The sequence below is a fragment of the Lagenorhynchus albirostris genome, chromosome 9 (genome assembly GCF_949774975.1).
Source record: "Lagenorhynchus albirostris chromosome 9, mLagAlb1.1, whole genome shotgun sequence".
Taxonomy (NCBI): Eukaryota; Metazoa; Chordata; class Mammalia; order Artiodactyla; family Delphinidae; genus Lagenorhynchus; species Lagenorhynchus albirostris.
The window spans coordinates 2,282,529-2,306,357 of record NC_083103.1 but is presented as its reverse complement, the minus strand read 5'-3'; the positions used below and the strand labels follow the sequence as shown (position 1 = coordinate 2,306,357).

At 58.2% G+C, this 23,829-nt stretch overlaps 1 protein-coding gene across 5 annotated transcripts in view; it reads left to right on the top strand.

The window, feature by feature from the left end:
- The window catches only part of CARS1 (cysteinyl-tRNA synthetase 1), a 47,310-nt gene extending 35,483 nt beyond the window's left edge, over positions 1–11,827 (top strand). For 2 of the 5 annotated variants that reach the window (XM_060158244.1, XM_060158245.1), the window contains 6 exons: positions 1,235–1,316; positions 7,297–7,377; positions 7,924–7,991; positions 10,410–10,469; positions 10,871–10,954; positions 11,537–11,827. In XM_060158244.1, coding sequence (XP_060014227.1) covers positions 1,235–1,316; positions 7,297–7,377; positions 7,924–7,991; positions 10,410–10,469; positions 10,871–10,954; positions 11,537–11,671 — 510 coding nt within the window. In that variant the 3' untranslated portion in view covers positions 11,672–11,827. The other 3 variants (XR_009542280.1, XR_009542281.1, XM_060158247.1) reach the window with 3 other exon arrangements.
- Positions 11,828–23,829: the final 12,002 nt, after the last annotated feature.

Here is a 23,829-nt window from a genome sequence, read left to right as displayed (position 1 = left end):
GCGTACCACAAAAATAAAAAATAAAAAAATTAAAAAAATTAAAAAATTAAAAAAAATAAAAAATAAAAAAATGCGTCCAGCATCGGATGCCTGGTGTTTCTGGCCCCCAAGCCTCCTCCACCCGCCCTTTGAAGACAGCTGCCTGGAATAAGCGGCCCCGAGAAGCGTGGTGGGTGCCGGCTGGGCCGAAGGACAGGCCCGAAGTCACGCCTTCCAGAGTTCACGGCTTTACTTCCAGACCTGCATGGTTTTAGGAGCAGGTCTTGAACCACCTAGTACTGAGCGGTCTACAGCGTGTGCTCGGGTAGTGTAGTCAGCTGGGCCGCTGGGGGTGCTGGCCTGAGACCCTCCTCCAGGCCGACCTCAGGCACGCTGGCCAGCTCCCCGCAGCGAGGCTCCCCTGCGGCCGTGTACGTGTGTGGGTGGGTAGGCGTGTCCTCAGCCCACGCGCAAGATTGGGCCTGAAGTGGCTTAGGCCGTGCTGAGGGCTTGGTGGCCTCACTAGCCTTTGCATTTGATCGTTGGGATTTTGGTCACTGAGCTGCACGGAGGCACAGAGACCTTGCTCAAAAGTCTAGTGGAAAAATATGGTAGATGTAACAAAAAAGGTTTTCCATAAAATTGTTATTTCTCTGGTTTGGATTCGCCCTCTTGGGTTTTCCTTTTCCAGTGGGCTTTGCGTCCCACAGCCACCTCTGAGTCACCGCGGGTGGTTCAGTGTTGCGCAGACGTGAGGGTGCGTGTGGACAGCAGACAGTTGATGGTACACAGGCGTGTGTGTGGCCTCAGGTCGGACCCAAGCACGGCCGGGCTCTGTGGTGCCGGCCCCGGTGGAAGGGAGGCCCCAGCCCAGGAGGAACGGCCTCAGCCTCAGAAAACCATCCCTCCTGGGAACGCTCAGTGTCACCTTACGGACAGGCTTTTAACAGCCGTGTGTCTGCCTGAGACAAAGGGGCTCCTGTGAGCCACTGGGCGGGGCCGCCCACAGGACTCAGTTCGCTGGGAGGAAGGGGACCCTCTTACTGGGCTGTCCGCACCGCCACGCGGGACGCCCCCGCGTCCATGAGCCGACCGTCAGGGATGGGCACGCGCACCCTGGACGCGGGTCACAACGGGGCGTCCGCCAGCCACACGTCCCTTGGCAGCCCTGCCCTGCGGCGCGTGTACTGGGCTCTGTCCTTCATAAACACGAGGGTGGCTGGTCTCTCGGTGACCCAAAATGTTCTCTCCGCAGCTCGAGCCCACAGTCATGCCGTACCTGCAGGTGTTGTCGGAGTTCCGGGAAGGAGTGCGAAGGGTCGCCCGTGAGCACAGAGGTGAGGCCGTCACGCGCTCCGTGGCCTGGGCACGCCTGGCCGGTCCTCTGCTGCACGTTGTCCTGGGTGCTGTAGGCGATGAGCAGCGTCCCTGGCCTCTGATCACGAGATCCAGGGACCCCCCCCCGCCCCAGTCAAGTCCTGGCCTCTGATCACTAGATCCAGGGACCGCCCCCCGCCCCAGTCAAGTCTTGGCCTCTGATCACGAGATCCAGGGACCCCCCCCCCCGCCCCAGTCAAGTCCTGGCCTCTGATCACGAGATCCAGGGACACCCCCCGCCCCAGTCAAGTCCTGGCCTCTGATCACGAGATCCAGGGACCCCCCCGCCCCAGTCAAGTCCTGGCCTCTGATCACGAGATCCAGGGACCCCTCCCCCCCCCGCCCCAGTCAAGTCCTGGCCTCTGATCACGAGATCCAGGGACGCTCCCCGCCCCAGTCAAGTCCTGGTAGCCACGCAGACGTCTAGACCAAGTGCCCCTACGGTCAGGGCAGCCGAGCAGAGCCTGGGGACACTGAGGGGCCAGCGTTTCCTCACCTCTTTTGTTTGTGGTGACTCGGTTCTGCTCTCTGGGGCGTCCGCAGGGTGAGGACTGGAGGTGTCCTTGTCCCTGCCCTGCAGAGGCTCCGTGGTGACTGCACAGCCTCTGCTGGGGACAGTTCTAGGTTCTGCTCGGGGCCTCGCCAGCGGCCCCGGGGACTTGGGATGAGCTGGGATCAAACGTGTTGTCTTTGGGGCCAGTTTTGAGCAGTTGTTAAGCGGGCGGTGAGTGGCCTCGGTCAGGCAGTCTGCTTCTTACTGTGGTGGTCTGGACTCACAAATGACCACCACGGCTAAAACTGACCTTGCGAGGTTCCGGGCCTGGTCCAGCTGCTGTCCTCACGTTGCTTCTTTAATGTTCGTGATTGGACAGAGGTGGGCAGCGAAGCCCCTGGAAGGTAGAGGCCTCGCCTGGGGTCACGTGGGGGTCGGGGCAGACCCCCACTGTCGTCGCCTGGTGTGCTGTGCCCCCCCCCAGTCCCCTGTGTGATGAGAAGTCACACCTGGAGCTCATCCGGGTGGGGCCTCCCAAGGGTGGAGCCGGCAGAGGCCAGATAGGCAGTCAGGGAGCCTCCAGGGGAGCTATGCCTCAGTGGGGAGTGGGCAGGCCCCGGGGTGGGGCGGGAGCTGGCCGGGGCCTGTCCCAGGGCCAGCAGAGCAGGGGGGCTCTACCGACAGAGAAGAAAGAAGCAGTTTCTCCTTTAGTGCCCACAGTCCATTTGGCCAGAGAGCTCAGGCCTGGCCAGCAGGGATGTGGAGTGTGGGTGTGTGACCAGGAGAGGCTTGGGAAATTGGGAAGAAGTTAGAAGGGCCGGGACGGGCACACGGTCAGAATGGGAGACCGGCAGGGCGTCACTGGAGAGATGGTAGCCATTAGCTGTCGTCGTTCTTTTATTGTGGTTAAATGTACACAATGTAGGAGTTTCCACCTCAGCCATTTCTAAGTGTAAAGTTCAGTGGCCTGAAGTAATTCACATCGTTTTGAACCATCACCCCCATCCATCTCTAGAACTTTCCATCTTCCCAAACATCTGTCCCCGTTAAACACGCACTCCCCTCCCCTCCCGCAACCCCTCATCCCCACCGTCTACTTTCTGTCTCTGTGGATGTGACTCCTCCAGGGACCTCATGTGAGTGGAATCAGACAGCATGTGTCCTTCTACGTCTCGCTTATTTCACTGAGCGTAACGTCCTCAAGGTTCATCCACGTTGTAGCTTGGGTCGGGATTCCCTTCCTTTTCTTAAAAAAAAAAATTATTTATTTATTTTTGGCTGCACTGGGTCTTGGTTGCTGCACGCGGGCTTTCTCTAGTTGAGGCGAGCGGGGGCTGCTCTTCGTTGCGGTGCGCAGGCTTCTCATTGCAGTGGCTTCTCTTGTTGCGGAGCACGGGCTCTAGGCACGCGGGCTTCGGTAGTTGTTGCACGCGGGCTCGGTAGTTGTGGCTCACGGGCTCTAGAGTGCAGGCTCAGTAGTTGTGGCATGCGGGCTTAGTTGCTCTGCGGCATGTGGGATCTTCCCAGACCAGGACTTGAACCTGTGTCCCCTGCAATGGCAGGCGGATTCTTAACCACTGTGCTCTTCCAGGGAAGCCTCTCCCTTGCTTTTTAAGGCTGAGTAACATTCCATTGTGTGGATGGACCATATTTTGCTCATCCGTTCATCTGTGGGTGGAGCCCGTCTCCTTTTGTAGCATCTCCAAGCCTGCGCCTGACAAGGTCTCCCTGCTCACTGCCCATCTGTTTTCCACTCCCGTGTCACAGCCCCGCCCCACAGTAACCAGCCCTGATGGATGCAGGCTGCCCCGCCCTGAGCCTTGTGGCTCTATGGACAGTACACACGGGGAAGGGTGCGGACCGCAGTTGCAGGGTACGGGGAGGTGCTGGCAGGGGCATCCAGCAGATGGCCACACAGAGACACGCTCCTTCCCTTCTAGAGCCTGGAGTCAGAGCCCCTTGGCGTCTGCAGGGCTGTGAGGTTCCCGGGGCTAGCACGCTTTGCCAGGTGCCCTGGGAAAGTCGCCGCCTTGGCCCACGTCCAGGGAAACCTGTTTTCCTTTGCTGGGCTCCGTCGTGGTGGTGCAGCTGCTTCCTTCCAGAAGGGGCCCTGCCAGCCACCGGCTGCCCCGTCTCTGTGCACCCACCACTGGGAGCCAGTCCACACAGATCCGCCCATCCCCACTGCTGTCCCAGTGCCTCTTCTCCATGGGGCAGCCTCCGCTCCTGTCTGGGCCTTGCATGAGGTTCCATCCCAGCCCCAGATTCAGTAGCCGCAACTTCAGACCCGGATTTGCACAGCATTGGGAAGACCCCAAGAGCCTTGGCTTCACTCCTGCTGGCATGGCAGGTGGGCGGGGTGGGGGACGGCATCTTCTGTCTCCATGTACGGGCTTCTCCCCGCACCCCACCCTGGAGGCAAGCTCCCCGTCTGTGCTCTTTTAAGGTTGCATTAGCTGTTCTGAGACCTTTGTTCCATATGTTTAAGAGTTGGTTTATTGGATTCCTCGAAAATACCCAACTGGGGTTTTCCTTTAAACAGAAATAACTTACTGAAGTGAACTCGCGTAACGTAAGCCTGGCCGTTGTAAAGTGAACCCTTCAGTGGCGCTGAGCGCCTTCCCAGTGTTGTGCAGCCACCGTCTCCTGGTCCCAGCATGTTTCCACCCTCCAGGGTCACGCCCCCTGCCCCAGCCCCTGGCAGCCACCAACCTGTGTTCTGTCTCTGGGTTGACCTGTTCTGGGCATTTCACATAAATGGAGTCACACGGTGTGACCTCTTTTCTCTGGCTTCTCAGCAGAATGTTTTCGGGGTTGTCCACACTGTAGCACGGGGCGGTGCTTCATGTTTTTAGGGCAGAGTGGTCACCAGATACGTGTACCGCTTCCATGTATCCATTCAGCCGTTGATGGGTGTTTGCACCTTTGGTGAACAGGGCTGCTGTGAACATGCATGTGTAAGCATCAGATTGGGTCCCTGTTTTAGTTGTTTTGGGTACACACTTAGGAGAGGAATTGTGGGATTACACGGTAATTCTGTGTTTAACTTTTTCAAGACCCAGCAAAGTGTTTTGCATGGTGGCTGAACCATTATGTGTTCCCCCAGCAGTGCACGCGAGGGTTCCGATTTCTCCACATCCTTGTCAGCCCCTTTTATTTTCTGTTATTGTTAATAGCCGTCCTGGTGGGTGTGAAGGGGAATCTCATTGCGGCTTTGATTTGCATTTTCCCTGACGAGTAGTGACAACGAGCTGCTTGGCCGTCTGAACCTCTCCTTTGGAGAGTTGTCTATTCAGGCCCTTTGCTCGTTTTTCTTTTTTTTTTTTTTTAATAATTTTTTAAAATAAATCTATTTATTTTTATTTATTTATTTTTGACTGCGTTTTTTGGGTATTTGTTGCTGCGCGCAGGCTTTCTCTAGTTGCGGCGAGCGGGGGCTGCTCTTCGTTGTGGTGCGCGGGCTTCTCATTGCGGTGGCTTCTCTTGCTGCGGAGCACGGGCTCTAGGTGTGTGGGCTTCAGTAGCTGTGGCACGCGGACTTAGTTGCTCTGCGTCATGTGGGATCTTCCCAGACCAGGGCTCGAACCCGTGTCACCTGCATTGGCAGGCGGATTCCTAACCACTGCACCATCAGGGAAGTCCCCCTTTGCTCATTTTTACTTGGGTCATTTGTCTTATTGAGCTGTAGGAGCTCTTTCTTTATGGTGGGCACTAGACCCTCTTCAGAAATGTAAGTCGGGAGAGGGTGGAAGAGAAAGCCGGCTCCTAACGTGAGAAAAAGGTTTGGAAGGAAATCCCGGGGCCAAGTTTGAGCTCCGTGGACCAGAGCAGGTCTCAGATGGAGGTGAGGGTCGCTCTCTCAGCCTTGTGGAGGCCACCTAGAGGATGGCGCCTGAGGGGCCCCAGGGAGGGGTGTCCCTCCCCTGGGGGTATGGCGGGGAGGCGGGGTTGGGCCTGAGGGTGTGGAGGGGAGTTGGTGGCAATGATGGCAGGGCCAGCCTGCTTCCCTTCCCGTTACGGTGAGCAAGCATCCGTTGGGCACTTGCCTGGGCCGGTGCCCTGGGGTCTCCTCAGGGCTCTGGGGGGACCCGTCTGAGCAAGGGGCCCCGAGGGGCAGAATGAGGGGAGGGACCAGATACAAAGGGCCTCGTCCCACCAGCCCTGCTGCGGGGCTGGAACGGGGCTTTTCCTTGACTGGCGCTGGGAAGCGGGAGACTGTGCGTCTCGCACGTGTGGCCGGGGCTCGGGCATCCCCTGAGATGTGTGGGGCATCGTCCGTTCATTCATTCACCCGTGAGTGGACTTGCGGGGCACCTGCACAGTGCTGTGGGAGCACCCCGGGTTCTGGGGACACAGTGGAGACAGGACAGGTGAGTGAGTGACCACGTGGGCCGTGGTCAGTGCTGCGGGGAGGGACAGCGCAGGGCGGGAGGGGTCTGCTTTGCTGGCGCCAGCTGGAGTTCCCACTGGCCCAGTTCTTAGCCCGGAGCTGAATCTGCTTCACCCTGAGGTCAGGGTCTCAGAGCTGGAATGTCCGGGTGAGCCACTCCTGACGTCTGCATGAACGTGTTTAGTTGGGCTTGAGCCCATATGGACTCTTCAAGCCCAAGTACAAACGGCTGGCCTCTCCCTGGTCTGGCTGGGCATCAGACACCCTGGGCGCCGTCCGTGATGGCCGTTACAGGACTCTCCCAGGCTCCCCCGAGCTCGTGGGCCTTCACCGGCCCTAACCAGGTGGTGCAGAGGTTAACACTGTCCAGACTTGAAGGGCCCGTCCCGTCAGACCCAGAGGCCATGCCAGCCGTCTGCTCAGCTCTGCCCACTCTGGCTGCTGCGTGTGTGCCATCTCTCCTGGAAGAGGCACTTCAAAGCCAGTGGGCCGGCCAGGCTCCCCGGGCCGCTGCCCGTTCAAGCCCTGCTCTGGGCGACCACTTCCCTCGGCTGGGGCGAGGCTGGCCAGGAGCGCCAGTGCCCAAGGCAGAGTGTCACCGAGGTGGGGCGTGGGTCCCACCCCCAGGCCTTTGGCCCCTTCTGATCCCTTGCTGGGCCGGGGCCCTGGACGGTGGGACGCGGCCGCCTCTCTCAGGATCGCCTTGCCAGGGCCGCGGGGGCTCGGCGCTCCCAGGCGCTTTCCCGAGTGACCGGGGAGCTCATTCCTGTGCAGCAGAATCCTAGTGCCCCTGGGCCTGCCGCCCGCAGGGCTCTCCCCAGTCCGTGCACCTCTGCGGTCAGTGCCCGCCTCTGAGCAGGGCCCTGAGCCGGTGCACAGGCCACGGGTCCAGGGGCTGCTCTGGGCTCACCAGTGGCCGCGACCTCTGTGTCTCGGCTTCTCCTGCATCTGTGGCCAGTGGAATAGCCCGGCCCCTCCAGAGGCACAGGGGGGCGCTCTTCCGTGGGGCCCGGGCGTTTCCGGGCCCAGTGGACCGAACCGCTTCCTCTGTCCACAGTCCCCGAGGTCCTGCAGCTCAGCGATGCCTTGCGGGACGACATCCTGCCTGAGCTGGGGGTGCGGTTTGAAGACCATGAAGGTGGGTCCTCTGGGCGTGACACCGGGTCAGGGGAGGGACACAGGGTGGAGATTGCTTTTGAGAGGAAGAACTCCGGGACGGGTCCGAGGACGCTCCGCCTTTTACGTGGTGAACCCCCCGTGATGTGTGGTCCTGGGGGACCTGTAGTTGTACCTTCGTGGGCATCACTGCCAGCACCTCCTCTCCTGCGGCCTGACTGCCCGGCGGCCCTGTTTTTGCGGGGCCACTGGCCGCCTTTTCTCATGGCCTGTCACGTGGGAGGCAGCCTGTGTCATGTGGATCGTCAGCAAGTTTCACAGCTTGTGTTTCGACTTGGTGGGAGTTTGGGCTGCATGAAAAATTATTGGATTTTAAACACTCAGATGAATGTCTTATTTTATGACTCCTGGGTGCTCGGTCTTGAGCAGCAAGGCCTCCCCACAGCACAATTAACATTTGACCTATGCGAGCAGGAAGGAGGCCCCGGCTTCTCTCGGGGGCCCCGTGGGCGGGAGTGGTGTGGGCAGCGCTGGGCTCGGCCTCGTCTCACGGCTGTTGGCCTTTCAGGACTGCCCACTGTGGTCAAGTTGGTGGACAGAGATACCTTACTGAGAGAGAGAGAAGAGAAGAAAAGGGTGAGTAAAACCGCAGTGACCTGAGCTGGGTGTTTTGGTTTTTGTTTTAAGTTGTTCTTCTTCTTATTTTTTTTTTTATTGTCTGCGTTTGGTCTTCATTGCTGCACGCTGGCTTTTCTCTAGTTGCAGCAAGCGGGGGCTGCTCTTCGTTGTGGTGCGTGGGCTTCTCATTGCAGTGGCTTCTCTTGTTGCGGAGCACGGGCTCTAGGCGCGCGGGGTTCAGTAGTTGTGGCTCGTGGGCTCTAGAGCGCAGGCTCAGTAGTTGTGGCGCACTGGCTTAGTTGCTCCGTGGCATGTGGGATCTTCCCGGACCAGGGCTCGAACCCGTGTCCCCTGCACTGGCAGGCGGATTCTCAACCACTGCGCCACCAGGGAACTCCCTGAGCTGGGTGTTTATTGAAAAAGTAAATATCGCTGGAGTTTTTATACTTCATCTTTAGGAGTTGGCATTTATACTCTTAGTAAAAAGACTAGATAGGTAACTACTTGGCAATTTTCTAACAACAACAACAACAAGATCCAGCTTCTGATGAAGGACCCGGGGTACAAGGGAAGACTTGTCACCTCTGGGAAACTGCGAAGCTGACAGGTGTGGTCATACCTCGCCCTCACCTGAAGTGGTGTCTCCCTGTCCCTGGGGTTGAATGTGTCACAGTCACACCTCCACCCACTCCCGCCCCCAGCACCGTCCTTCTCACGCCTCAGATGTTACTACACCTCCGTGAGCAGGGCTGAGCCAGGGACTCCGTGAAGTGGGACAGTCCCTGCTCTCGGGGACCTCAGCGTCCCATAGAAAGAGAGAGGCAGGAACAGACGCAGTGCCTGTCAGATCTGCTGGGCACAGCTCGCTGGGTGCGGGGCCCGAGAGGCCTTAAGAAGAAACCCCAGGGAGAGGAGTTTGGGAGGCTGGGAAGGGGCCTCGACAGGTGTCCACAAGGAGAACTGACGGGTGGGTGGGTGGTCAGGGAGAAGAGCGGCGAGGCTGGCCCGGGGCTTCGCTGGGCGCCGGGGACGCTGGTGTGGACGCCAGGAGGGGCCGAGCTTGAGAATTAAGGAGACCGGATGCCGGGGAAGGTCTGGCTGGAGTCAGGCTGGTGTGAGGTTCCGGGAGCTGGGCTTTGACCCCAGTCCAGTCCCTTCTTGGCCCCTCCCCCCCTTCCATCCCGTTCGGTCACCCCCGCTGGCGTCACGTCCCCTGGGTCGGGTTCTCGCCATCCTTGGACACCGCAGCGTGTGGGCCGCCCCGGCCCTTCCCCGGAGGTGACGTGGGGCTCACTCCCGCTCTCCCCCCAGGCGGCCCGGGGCGTAAAGACGGGGCAGTGAACTTGGATCGGTCACCCCTGCCCATGTCTTCACTGGCCGTAAGGCCTTCGCGGGAGGGATTTGCCATACACCTTCCCCCTGGTAGCTCGAGTTTCCAGTCGAGGGAATCCCACCCCAACCCCCGTGTGTGGAGGCGCCTGGGACCACGGCCTCGTAGGCTGTCTTCTGCTCCCCCAGCGGGATAAGCACCTCTGGTCTCTTAAGTGGAAAAGCAAAAGCCCTCGGCACCCGTCTTCCCACCTCCCAAGCTCCGTGCCGGGTCCCTCTTCCTCCGTCCACCCTCAGCCCCTCCTGCTCTGCTCAGGTTCTCCGGTGACAAGGCGCATCCTGGGGTGGCCCCGCCCTTGACCCCTGCTCTCTGGGACCCTCCCTTTGCTTCCCCCACTGCACTGCCTGCATTTCCCGCCTCTCTGGCGTCCCCCCACCCAGGTGACCTCACCCCGTCCCAGGGCCCCTCTGCCACCTGTGTGCCTGTGACCGCCGAGTCCTCTCTGGCCCAGACTCCTGTGTCCAGCCGCCTACCTGAGGGCTCCGCTTGGCCAGGAAGCACCCGAAACCCAAGACGTCCAAGAGGGAACGCGTGACCTTCGTTCCCCAAACCCGTTCCTCCTTCCTGTCCGGGGCACACGCCGTCCACATGGTGGCCCGAGCCCAAACCTCCCGAGGCAGCCTCGGGCCCCTCCTCACGGGCGTCCAGCCCAGCCCCCAGGCCCTCCCTCCCTGCCTCCTGCCCGGACGCTGCCTGCCTGGTGGGAAGTGGGCTCTGGCTCCCACCCGTCTCCTCCAGCCAGCCCCCCTCCCGCCCTCCCCAGGTGCCTGGGCCCCTCAGGGTTGGCCCTCGCCATGCTGTCCCTGGTCCCGCACCCGACCGCAGCCCCCCTGCTGCCGGGCAGGTCTGGTCCTTTCTTCATGTTGGTTGTGCTGCAGGTGACCTCACGCATGGTGTCCAGTCACCGCCCCGTGTCGAGAGCAGGGCTGGGTCAGAGCCCAGCTCACAGGGATGGGCGGGGGGACGGCAGGGAGCTTGTCCTGTCCCTCTCCCACCCAAGAGGGGCCTGGGCAGCTCCAGCTCACGGGGCGTTTGCTGTCCCCCAGGCTGAAGAAGAAAAGAGAAGGAAGAAAGAGGAGGCCGCCAGGAAGAGACAAGAGCAGGAAGTAACGTCTGCTCAGGGGCGGGCTGCTGGCGGAAACGCACTTTGACCCCATGCCCTACCCCCTGTGCCTCCTTGGGGCCCAGCCGGGCGCCCCCTCTGCCTCCGTCCCCAGCGGTGGCCCCTCATACAGTGCCCCAGGGAGGCCGGGAGCCCTGGGCAGGGACAGACGTGGCCGCGAGCTCCAGGACGGCTTCTGTGGCCTTGATCCTGCTGTGCTGCGTGCACGGCCGTACCCCTGTTCCTGCAGAAAACACCTGGCTCCCTCCTTTCACTTCCCTCTGCCCAGCCGTCGCTCCCTGAACCTGGGGGCTGGGGTGGGAGCCGACACGGGGTCACGGGCATGGGTCACGGGCATGGGTCCCCACGCGGGCTCGGAGCAGCGACCCCATGTCTGTGTTCCAGGCGGCAAGGCTGGCCAAGATGAAGGTTCCGCCCAGCGAGATGTTCTTGTCAGAAAGCGACAAGTATTCCAAGTTCGATGAAAACGTAAGAAATCCTTTCTTTCTTTTCAGAACGTTGTTAGACCATTAAATTGGGATGACAGGGGTTTTCAAACTTGGCTGAGAAGATTCTCTGTCCAGGGTGCTGTTTGCAGGAAGGCGGGCTTATGTGGGGCTGTTTCAGGTCCAGCACGTGCAGCCCAGTACCCAGGGCCGCCCCTCCCTCACCGCGGCCCAGCGGCTCTGGTGCCGGGTGTTGTGGCCTGGGCCGGTTGATGGATTTGCAGGGACTCACCCCACAGACAATCCAGAAGGGCCATGGCACAGATGTGCCCATTGCTCCAGGGGCTCTTCAGCGTGGCTACTCATGGCTGCTTGGCCTCGAGACCCTCAGGCCTCCCTCACTGGTCTTGTACGTATTTGCTCGTATCAGAACCATGTCGACCTGGTGGGGAACGGTGCCCCTCACCCCTCAGGCAGGGGGGCACCCCAGGATGGTCGCTTCCCAGAGGCTAGCACGGGCACCTCGGAGCAGTGCGCTGGGTCCAGAGCGTGGCGGGGAGTGGATGCCGGGCAGGCGGACTGGCCTGGTCGGTGGGCGGTGACCGCCCGTGCTCTCGCCTTTCAGGGTCTGCCCACACACGACACGGAAGGCAAAGAGCTGAGCAAAGGGCAGGCCAAGAAGCTGAAGAAGCTCTTCGAGGCCCAGGAAAAGCTGCACCAGGAATACCTGCAGCTGGTTCAGAATGGAAGCATCCCGTGAAGGTGGGGCCGAGGCTCCACACCGCCCCGGGGGCACCAGCTCCCCGCCCCGGGGACTCTGCCGCCCGCCCTCGGGGCCTAAGTTAAGGGTTCTGTCCGGAGAGGGCTGGGCCACCTCCAGCTCTGAAACGTCAGCAATAAAGTCTTCCCAACGCGAGGCCGGGCTCTGTCTGCCGTCACCCTGCATGGTCAGCGCACGAGGGGGCCCGGCCGGGCTGCGTGGTCAGCAGGTCACGACACGGGAGCTCAGGCCACTGAGCGGCTGCAGCTGAGGACTGTCCCCCGCCGCCCCTGCCCCCGTGCAGATGGCTATCGGCTAATCTCTGGTGTGTAGGCGCATTAGGAGGCATTTGAGTAGGAAAAAGACAGGCTCAAGCTGGCAGAGCCCGCTGGCGCCTCGCACAAAGGCTGCTCGGCTGGGTGCCCGGGTCCTGCTGGGTCAGCTCGGCGCCCTGTCTCCGCAGCGATTCCGCGGGCGGGCGGGCCGGCTCAGCACGGCTGGCGATGAGATGGGAGGAGGGGGGATCTCAGCAGCACAGGGCAGCGATGTCCCCAGGTCCCAGCCAGGCGAGCGTGTCCTCACCAGCCTGCTCTCGCATTCTTACTCCCGGGGCTGAGAATCCCCACCTGAGCTCCAGGCCTGGATGGAGCAGGGTGGCAGCGAGCCGGGACCGGCTCCACCTGCAGAAGCGCGGGGCCAGGTCAGATCCGCGAGAACCGGCGATGGAGCCCTCGGGGCTGGGAGACGACATCCAGGTCTCGCTCGCGGCGATGGCGAGGCAGGGGGCTGGGGTCGGGGTTGGCACTGTCCAGTGGTGGCCACGCTCACCCTTCACCCCCGCGGCCTGCTCGTAGGAGCATCACCCCCAGAGCAGGCGGGGAGCAGCCTGCTGGCCGGTGCCGGCTGCTCTGGGGGGCTCCCACCCACCCAGCCACACGTGGAGCACGACAGCTGTGACCCCACGAGGACAGGCCCTGCATATGTTCGACTTTTGAACCTTGTAAATGTTCTACGTTAAAAAAAATAAGCCAGTAAGAAAAAAGGCCCCAAAACGAAGTGGAGCAAACCCAGGGCAGTTACCTACCTAACAAGTCACCCCAGCATTTAGTGCCTGAAGTGACAACGAGCTTATTATTGACCCTGGGGGTTCCAGGTTGACCGGCTCCTCTGGGCGGGTCTGAGTCAGGGCCCCACACCGGGTGCGGTCAGAGGGCCGGGGGTCTGCGTGCTCATGCCCGGGTCCTGGGCGGGGGATGCTGGGCTGTGGCCTCCAGGTCGGCAGCCTCTGCGGGTCCCAGGAGAGTTGGGCACCACGTGCCCTTTGGGATCTAACCTCAGAGGTCACGCGGACCCCCTCCATCCTCCCTGAGGGGAGGCTGCCCCAGGGCCCACCTGCAGGCCCCTCCCTGTGACGGCAGTGGCAGGGGCCGGAAAGGGCGGCAGCTGTTTAGGGAAGCGCCACCTGCCGCAAAACCGCAAATCAAACCGGTGAGAAAAGGGCCCCTTTGGTTGGTTTGAGAACCTGCCGCTTCGCCGCACATCTTTTGGAGGGTGTGTCCTGAGGCCAAAGCCGTGCAGAGAAGTCAAACTTGGTTCCATTGTCGTGTCGCTGGGCATGGTGCTGGCGTGGTCGTCACCCTCCGCTCTGTGTGGGCAGTGGACACGTGCCTCGACATCAGCAGCCCCGCATTCATCCATCGTGAGGAAAAGCGCCAGAGGATCACGTGCTGTTAAACACGAACGGAGGAGACAACGGAGGAACTGACGCTTGACTTGTAAACAGTAGGTATTTCCCGCCATGCAGGCTGAGAGGGGACCACCCCGGTGGCCACGAGCACCCCCAGGGCCAGCTTCCAGGCTCTGAGTGCCATCCCCTCTCCTGGGAGAAGCGGCCAATTCCAGGCCGAGGGCGAGCGCACGTGGAGGCCCAGGGCATCCCGGTACCCTGAGGGGAAGCGTCCCAGACGGAGGGGTTGTGTCAGAAGGACACGGGACAGACCAGGAACACACACAGCAGCCAGGAGAGTCTCCAGAGCATCGGGGCAGAGGGTCACACGCAGTGAGATTCCAGTGAGATGACTCGAGAGGACAGAACCAGAGAGAGCGGCGTAGCGGTGCCAGGGGCTGGGTGGGGGCTGACTAGGGACAGTCCGGACCCTTCACCCTTCGACCGCAGTGGTGGCTGAGGACTCTACGCCCGTGGCCACGTGACACCAGGGCTGGTGTCCCAGGGTTCATCTTTGGCAAGATGGAGCTGTCAGGAAACCATGTGAAGGGCACAGGGACCCCTCTGCTGCAGCTTCCCGGGAACCTTTCATGATTTCAAAGTAAAAAGCCTCAGGAGCTTCCCCCGGCTGAGTCTGCGAAAACTGGAGCCCTGAAAAGAAGGGGTCATTGAAATCCAGGCATCCACACTTATTCTCAAAAGCAAAGAAGACCAAGACATAAGAACTGGTCACCACTGGAGGTGACACCTGGTCCACAGACTTAGTTATTTATAAGTGGCAGGATTGGGACTTGCCTGGCGGTCCAGTGGTTAGGACTCTGTGCTGTCGCTGCCATGGCCCTGGGTTCAGTCCCTGGTCGGGGAATTAAGATCCCGCAAGCTGTGTGGCGTGGCCAGAAAACAAAGGTGGCAGGATTAAACGTCTCCCACCCTCCATGGAAACTATTTCAGAGCCACCAATGTCCCTACTGAAGGGGGCAGCAGTGCCAGCGAGTAGAAGTGGACGAAACAGGACAGTTGGAATGCCTCTGTTCTGGGGCCCCGAGTGCAGCCCCGACTCCAGCCAGGGCTGGCAGTGGACGCCGAGACCCCTGCTGAAAGTTGGGAGCCGACTTTTCATGACGCCAAAGCGTCCCCTCGCAGGTGGCTTGTCGGTCACAGGGGACCGGGAAAGGTACGCCTGTCACCTTACAGCTCGGAGCTCTGCCCATCACCCCCTCCCCCCAGCACTCAGTCTCAGCATCCCCCGAGAGGGACATGTGGGCCTGAGGGGTGGCCTGCAGGGGGGAGCCCGGCCTCACCTGCACAGAGGAGTCTTTCCACTAAGAACACGGAGTAGGTACTGAACGAAGCTTTTAGCCGTGCTGCCCGGGACCTTGTTAAATCACAGACTCTGGCTCGGATCTGGGTGGAGCTGGAGGTTCTGCGTTTCCTCCAGGTCCCAGGGTCATGCCCCTGCCTCTGGTCGGGGGCCCCACCTGGAGGAGGGACTGTCCGTTTCACTTCCTGCTCACCGGCAGTACTGGGGACCGAGACACAGGCGGCAGGTGCCACAGAGAGGCAGGCAGACTCATCGAGGCGGCGGCGCCCTCCTCGGGACTCGGGAGAGATTGGAGAAACAAAACCACCACCTCCCGTGTATGAACCTTGATAGCTTTGAACAAGCCGGCCACAGAGATGTTTGGGGACACGTGCGCAGGGGCGTGGTGTGCTGCTAAGGAATCTGGTGAATTTTGTTCGTGCGATCGTGCCGGTTGTGTCCACACATGTCCTTGGTTTGGGACAACGTGGCGTGGGAATTGAGTCTTCAACAAAGAAAACTCATGAAGCAAATTAATACAGATGCTTCTGGTCACACCTGAGTGGCCGGCGTCTATCTGTGCCCCAGGTCATCCTCTCTACCTTCCTGTGTTCCAGACTCTTCGTGATCAAGTGTTGCTTAAAACATGCCGCCAGGAAACCCTCTCGTCTTTAGTGGACGACCGGGGTGGGTCGCGGCACCTGCAAGGGGTGGCCTGGGGGCTCCTGGTCAGGAACGTCCTCACTGTCGCCTTTGCATTCGGCCTTTGCACCGTTACAGGCTGCAGCAGAACCTTCTGGAACAAGATGGGGTGGAAAACTCCTTTAACTTGTAAAATGTCAGTTCACCTGTAAAAAGTTTCTTCTGCGTGTGTGCATGAAACCTCTTTCCAGCGGTAAGAGCCAAAATTGTCTTCGTGCTTCTCCCCAAAGAGAAATCTTTCATGTTTTCATTATTAAAAAAATCACAGGTTCACGATTTAAAAATCGAATCATGCAGAAGATTACCAGACTAAAGTAACGACGGAGTGTCCCCTTAAGGCCATCTAGAGCGAGCCTGTAACAGTTTGGGGATAGGCTCCCGACACCTTCCTTCTGAGTTTACAGATAGCGGCCCTCTCCGCACGGAATAGATGGTGGCTATTTTCTGATGTCATCTGCTTCTTCCTCCTGTCTCCATGTGTCCTTGTCATTAGAGCATCATGACCTGGGGGCCACCGCCCTGGGGAGGGATGTCGGGTGCTTCTGGGGCCCCGTGCTCCCTCTCTTCTGCCAGCCCAGGGGGTTACTCATTGAGCAGTGCCCACGAGAGGCGAGGGGCAGGGCCCCTCCAGGGCCAGGTTGGTTGTGGGCTAGCCGTTTTTGAGCTGGGGGGCTGAGGGAGTCATCCAGCCCATCTCTATTTCCTCCTCTGGAGGTGGGACATTGCTCAGCCAAGGCCTTGCCAGCATTCAGTGGCCCCGAGATGAGGCACAGTCTCCAGGTGGGAAGGAAGACGGGGCGCCCGTCCTCCTGAGCTCAGTCTGGGGGGAGCTCAGGCCGAACAAGGAGCAGAAACCGAGGGCAGGGCCACCCCTGGAGGGTAACCCCCTGAGTTCCCCATGGCCAGAGGGTGAGCCAGGCTGGGGACCTGCGTAGAGGGGCTGTTAACAGGTGTGCGTGAGCTCAGAGCCCGGTGGCGTCAAAGTTACGACGGTGGGAAAACGAAAGCCACGAGGTGGCCAGGGGCCTTGGAGTTCTAATCCCAGCACCTCTCAGCCCTGGTCTTACTTAGCACATCTGGGGACTTTTCAACGAACTGACGCCCGCTGTGCCTGGCCCGTTCTGAGTTCACTGGGGGCAGCAGGGATCACGGAAGGACGCTGGGCAGCAGAATGCCACCAGTGTGCTGGCGGGCAGTGTGGAGGATGGGGCGGCAGGAGGACGGGCTGTGACCTCCAGCCAAGGGCACGAGGGTGGCCTTAGCCCGTGAAGAGCTGGGACCCTCCTGGTTGAGGAGGAACCAGCCCAGTGGAGATCCGTTTGCTGGTGCTTCTGCTGTCAGTGGGTAGTCAGAAAGGATCGCGCCCACAGAGCAAGAGACGCCACCGCAAGGCTCCGGTGTCAGCAAAGCCTGGGTGTTTGTCAGAATGAACGTGTCTTGAGGGACTTCCCTGGTGTTCCAGTGGTTAAGACTCTGCCCTTCCAATGCAGGGGGCGCAGGTTCAATCCCTGGTCAGGGAACAGTAGCCAAAACAACAAAAAAAGACACAAGGCCCCACATGCTGAGAGTGGTTTTTTTCTTTCTTTTTTTTTTTTTTTGGCCCATAGCATGCGGGATCTTAGTTCCCCAACAAGGAATCGAACCCGCACTCCCTGCAGTGGAAGCGCATAGTCTTAACCACTGGGTTGCCAGGGAAGTCCCCTGGGAGTGGGTTTTTAAAGCTGATATGGCAAGGCAGGAAGCGCAGGCAGCCAGTGGGTCTGCTGCCGGAGGGCGGGCGACTCGCCCCGGGTCCCTGGGGACGCTGCCGGGGCCTGGGAGGGTGAGGGCAGATCCCTGAGTGGGAGGTGGGCAGTGGGAGGCCACCCCCCAAGCCCCTCAGCCTTCACATCGTGTAGAGGCTCCAGAAACTCAAGGACACCTGCAGCAGCTGCCCTGTTGTACTGGACTGAACAATGCAACCCCGCAAATCCACGTCCACCCAGAAGTCCACAGTGTGAGCTAATCTGGAAACAGGAGGCTCTTCGCAAATGTAATTACTTAAGATGAGATCCCACTGGAGTAGGGTGGGCTCTAACTCCAATATGAACGGTATCTTTGAAAGAAGAGGAGACAGCCACGGGGACAGGCCACGTGAGGACAGAGGCAGAGGCTGGAGGGACGCGGCCACAAGCCCGGGGACACCTGGAGCCCCCAGAATCTGGAAGAGGCAGGAGAGATCCTCCTCTATAGCCTCCGGGGGTGGGAGCGGGGCCTACCTACAACTCGATTTCAGACATGACTCTCCAGAACTGGGAGAGAACACATTTCTGTTGTTCAAGCTGTGTGGTTTAGCGTACTTCGTTGTGACGGCCCCAGGAAACCAACAGGACCTCCACCCTTGTACCTTCAGCCTCTTGAACAGACAAACACGTTTAATATGACTTAATGCCTCATTTAAACAAATCCACTTGTGATTATAATGGGGGGGGTGGCAGGAAAATATAGTCAGACTGCAGGCAGGCGAGGACTGTTGCCTGATTTCAAAACAGATACGAATAGAACGTGGTGCAGGTTCCCAGGAGCCGCTCCGCAAGAGGCCAGCTGCAGGGGACTCCTATTCCCGTTTCCATTGGGGAATCTGGGAATCAGGGCCTGAGAACCGAGAAGACGTCAGACCCAGGGAGGGGGCTTGCGATGGCAATGCTGGCGTCACTCTGAGCCTGGCACCCGCCCATCATGCCCACGGGCAGATGAAGACGTGGCGTGCAGCCTGGCCCAGGCATCACCTTGGGGGCACCTGCCCAGGCTCACCTCCTGATGGGGCTCCCACGTGCTATCGTTAGGGCCGTGAGCCACCCTGAGCTATTTGCAGGTCCTGGAATGCGCTATGCTCCCCTCCTGGCCTCTCCTGCTGGTTCTCAGGTGTCAGCTGGGACACCACTTCCTCCTGGAAGCCTCCCTGATACACTCCTTCTAGTGGTGGGGACGGGGCAGGAGGTGGGGATCAACATGCTCCCCGTCAAGTGCCCGTGGTCAAGAAAGCTGGCAGTGGTGCCCTGGTGGTAATGAGCAGGGGGGTGGCAGCGGCAGGATGTTCAAGGAAGGCCCCTCAGAGGAGGTGACTGGACCCAAATGATGGCAGGAGCCCACAAAGGGACATGTGCACAGAGAGGAGTTTTAGATCATTCACAACCTCCCAAAAGGGGCCTTTCTCCAGACCCGTAAGAGCCCTGAAGGGGACAGGCCAGGGGGCGTGGACGACCACAGGTGTGGACAGGTGGACTCCACCATCCCAGGTCCGGCCTGCTTTCTCCAGATGGCGTCTGGGCCACAAGCAGACCCAGGAGTCAGCCCTTCTGGCCCCTCAAAGGGCGGCTCCGAGTGGCCCCGTACTCAGTGTGCAGGCCCCACTGAGCACCAGGGCCTGGGGCTGCCAGGGACCAGATATCACCTGGGGCAGGATGCAGGCTGAGCCCTTGGAGGAGAGGTAAGCCTTGGGGAGCAGGAACTGAAGGGCAGGTTACCCACTCCCCGCCCTGCCCCTGTGTCCTCAGGTGCTGAGTCCCCTGCCCGTGCCAGGCGGCTGGGGTCATCAGAACAGACACCTGCACCAAGGCGACTGCTCACCAGCGCTGTTCCAAGTCTCCCCCAGCCCCATGAAGCAGGTGCTGTTAAGTGTTCCCATTATACAGATGGGGAAACTGAGGCACAGGCTCTCAGCCAGGCCTGCCGGCTGGAATCGGGTAGAGCAAGGATTTGGCCCCGGGGGGTTGGACCCAGGAACACCTGCCCCTCTCCCCCTGCTCTCTGCTGCATGGCCTACTGGCCAGGACCACTGCCGGGGCACCGCCTTAGTGCGACGTGGACTGAATGGCAGCCTCCAAATTACAGGTTCAACTCCAATTCCTGGAACCTGGGCATGTGACATTCAGATATTGGGGTTTTGCAAATGTAATCAAGTTAAGATGAGGCCATTAGGTGGGCCCTAGGACAGTGACTGGAGTGTCCTTTTAAGAAGAGGACACAAGAGGGCTTCCCTGGCTGTCCAGTGGTTTAGACTCCATGCTTCCACTGCAGGGGGCATGGGTTCAATCTCTGGTTGGGGAATGAGGTAAGAAGAGGTGGTAGTGGCTCTGAGAATAAGAATATGCAACTATGTAATTTTTCATTGAGCAAAATGTTTTTATATACATTCCCTGCATTGAACTGTATAACCTAGCATCACAGAACGTTAGCACTAAAAGGTACCCAAAAGATCACTTATCTCCTCTAGCAGATAAGGAAATTAATATCCAAGAAGGTAAATGTCTTTCTCAAGATCATAAATCCAGGACAGGATGGCTCTGTAGATGGTTAATGATTTACAAGGGACAGTGGTCCCAATGTCAGCAGGGAGGGTGAAAGTTACCCTTGACAAGACTTTAAATCACTCCTAACATACAATGTAGCGACAAAGCATTAGCAAGTGAGTCCACCAGAACATTTTCCTCTAATAAGGAAACACATCGCTTTTTTCCCCATTGAATCCCAGATGAATCATTTGGCTTGGTTTTATGGGGCTAAGTTGCATGGGAAAAAAAATAAAATAACTTTAAAAAGACATTATAAGAAATACCTGGGGTGGGGGGCTTCCCTGGTGGCGCAGTGGTTGAGAGTCCACCTGCCGATGCAGGGGACACGGGTTCGTGCCCCGGTCCGGGAAGATCCCACATGCCGCAGAGCGTCTGGGCCCGTGAGCCATGGCCGCTGACCCTGCGCGTCCGGAGCCTGTGCTCCGCAACGGGAGAGGCCACAACAGTAACAGGCCCGCGTACTGCAAAAAAAAAAAAAAAAAAAAAAAGAAATACCTGGGGAGTAAGATCAACTTAGGAAGTCGCCCTGTTATGTTCTTTGGGTGAAAAAGTGACTTGAATAGCCCATCTTTCTTTTATACTTCTACTTGTCCCCTAATTGTGTGCTCTTTTTTTTTTTAATTTGCTTTCCTGAGTGTATGGAGAGGAATTTATATGCTACATTTTTAAAGAATGAAACCTTACTGAATAAGTGACTTAGAAGGTTTAAATGTTTGGGTTTCAGATGGCTGCGATTTCCACTCTAATGTATTAATATCACATACGGGTTGCATGGTCCTGGTTGCGCTTGATAATTTTTGTTATTGTCCTGCTATAGTTTATTCTGCTGATCATGTTATCAGTAAGTCTTAACCTTAACCGGAAGCAGCCACCAGCAAAATCAGTATCAACATAAGCTCCACACCCTAGGCTCTGTGTCTTGGGATCTCTGCAAGAGTAACCACAAAGAAGGAACTATTCATCAAACCTAAAATTTGGATGATCATTGACACTTAACTGTACACCGAGAGTATTGTATTTGTTCCAAGGTAGCTCAAAACTCTTTGGAAGTGCACTATAGGAAGTGGGAAAAACGAGTAATCCCATTTTAACAAGAATGTATACAGATGTGAAATAGGAAAATAAGGGTTCCGGAAAATTGTTATGGTCCTAGCCTCATGTAGTTTATATTTATTTAATTTTTTTGGCCATGCTGTGAGGCATGTGGGATCTTAGTTCCCCAACCAGGGATCGAACCCGTGCCCCCTGCAGAGGAAGTGCAGAGTCTTAACAACTGGACTGCCAGGGAAGTCCCTCGTGTAGTTTAAAATTAAAGTCTGTGCATACAGAAAATATCTGCAAGGTAATTATTAGAATAACGGCAAGAAAAGTCAGGGAATCCTTTAGATTCAGAGTCATGACTTACTTTTCAAATGGAATAGACTCAGCTAGTGGCAGTTTTGCTTCTAGAGTAACGTGGCCTCGAGAAAGCCACTTCACCTGCTTCTATGGATTCATCTGTTACCTCCTATAGACTCCATGCCACATTCATACATCTCATCTTCCCTTCATTATTTCAGTGGTGACAGTGGCAATTTAGGTTTACATCTTAGCACCTAAAACTCTTTGGACTAAAAAGTCCTAAATAAAAACAGTCGTTAAAAAACAAGTTTCATGTAAAATTACCCAGCGTCTCAAAAGTCAATGAAAAGTTACCCAGGGACCCTAAGGCAGAAGTAGTATTTGAATCTTTAAACACAAATGCAGTGAAGTGTGTCAGTAACTAATAAGTTGCCTCCTTTGTAATGCTTTCCATTTTTGGATTTCATATGTCAAACTCCTTCGCTTAGCTTGTGAGCATAGTAATTAGACAGTGTTTCAGATAATTCATTTTTGGAGCACAGAACTAATTAACAACTAACCCTGTTATAACAGGCTAAAATGAGAGTAATGTTTTCCTAATACATAATTGTATTTCTGAACTTGAGTAGGGATATTTTGAGCTGTTTGGTCACATGTTAAATATTTTGCGCTTTTTAAAAGATTCCTGATAATACTTCTCAATTCTTTCCCATGAGCCCTGAATGTAATTCTGATCTTATAATATTTTTCAAAATGATCTACGGGGAATTCCCTGGTGGTGCAGTGGTTGAGAATCCACCTGACAATGCAGAGGACACGGGTTCGATCTCTGGGCCGGGAAGGTCCCACACGTCGCGGAGCAACTAAGCCCGCGAGCCACAACTGCTGAGACTGCGCTCTAGAGCCCATGCTCCGCAACAGGAGAAGCCACCGCAATGAGAAGCCCGCGCACCGCAATGAAGAGTAGCCCCCGCTCGCCGCAACTAGAGAAAGCCCGCGCGCGGCAATGAAGGCCCAACGCAGCCAATAATTTAAAAAGTATATATAAAATGATCTTCGTCTCCCTTTATTGGAAAATGTCACTTCATCAATCCTTTAGCAATTAAACTCCTGCTGTGGCTTGACCAGCGTGTGTGGGGGGAGGACCCATAGAGACACAGAGAAGGCCATGTGATGCAGCCACAAGCCCAAGACGGCCCAGAGCTCCCAGAAGCTGGAAGAGGCAGGAAGGACCCTCCCCTGGAGACTCTGAAGGGAGCCCAGCCCTGTAACGCCTTGATTTCTGCCTTCCTGCCTCTAGAACGGTGAGAGAACACAATGCTGTTGTACTTTCTAAGCCCCACGGCTTGTGTCCCTTTGTTGTGGCAGCCACAGGAAATTAAAACAGCATTCTCAGTCCTGTTGCAGAAAGGCTGTGGACAATGTCGCCCACCTTCCCACCAACTCACTGAAGTGACCCAGGGAGAGGCCACTACTCCACTACAGCCGTTCCACCAAGGGCCAGGCCCAGTGGCCAGCACACAGGCTGCTCCCCCAACTGGCGCCGGCGTGCTGCACCACCTGCTCCAACCCCGGAACAGACAGGCAGGGCCAGATACAGTGGCCTCGTGGATATGCGCCTTTAGTAAACAGGAGGAGGACAGACCTCCAAACTTGAAAATGCTGGTGCTCTTTTCTTTCGTAGTTTATTGCCTCCTCCCCCAGCTCGGCCCCATCCTCAGCAAAAACAAAACAAGGTCACTACAGAAAAGTCAGAAAATCCAAGTAAGGCAAGCAGGGATCCCACACACGCCCTCTCAGTACAGATGCGGGGCAGAGGCTGGTCCCCGCCGTGTGGGTCCCACCTGGGCACCTGCTGGGCACCCTGCGGCTGGTTAACTGACGTTACGTCCTTAACAGCCCCATCCAACAAGAGCCTCTGGATGCTTTCAAACTCCTCCCCCCCGCCCCCTTCAAACTTGATGAAAGTTAGAACGGGTTTCAGAAGCGACCCCGCTCAAAGAAAGGAAAGTTTCTGAAGAAACGGACAAAAATAATCAAAGACCCCTCAACGGAAGATAGCGCCCAGAAACACACTCTCAGAAGCCCGGGCCTGGCGGATGTGGGTTTCCACCGAACTGTCGTCTTACTCAAGCGGTTTTCAGATTAACGCTTTTCCAGGAACTGTAACGTGGGGAGGCCGGGGTCAGTACCCCGGCCCCAGCCGCCCGGCCCTTTCTTCTGTCCGGTGGGTCTGTTAGGCCCGAGCCGCGCTGAGACGCTGGGGACGCGGGCCTGGGCGCTGCCCCGGGAGAGCCCGTGAGTGCGCGGCATGGGGTGGGGGAGGAAGAGGGGACCCCACGCGCCAAGACCAGCAGGCAGCACGAGCCCGGGGATTTGAGGGGGGAAGCCCAGGCCATGGGGTCGCGGAGGTCGGCGGGGTCAGCGCGCGCGTCCCTGGGGCTGGAACTCAACTGGGGTGGGGGGGAGGCAGGGGTCGCGGGAGGTGGGTGGGCCCCGAGACAGCGCCCAGTCCCACGGGGGGCTGGGGAAGGGGGGTGCACAGGCTGGCGGGTGGACTGCGCCCGAGCGGGGGTGATCGGTCGGGGTGGGCTGTTGGGATGGGGAATGGGCTGCGCAGACCGGGATGAGTGTGGGGCCGGAAAAGGGGTGCGCCCGAAGAGAACACGCCCCCCACACGTGACCTCCGCGCGCCTCCGGTCCTTAAAGGGGCGGAAGGAACGCGGGCGCGCGCCACGCTGACGTCACACATCCC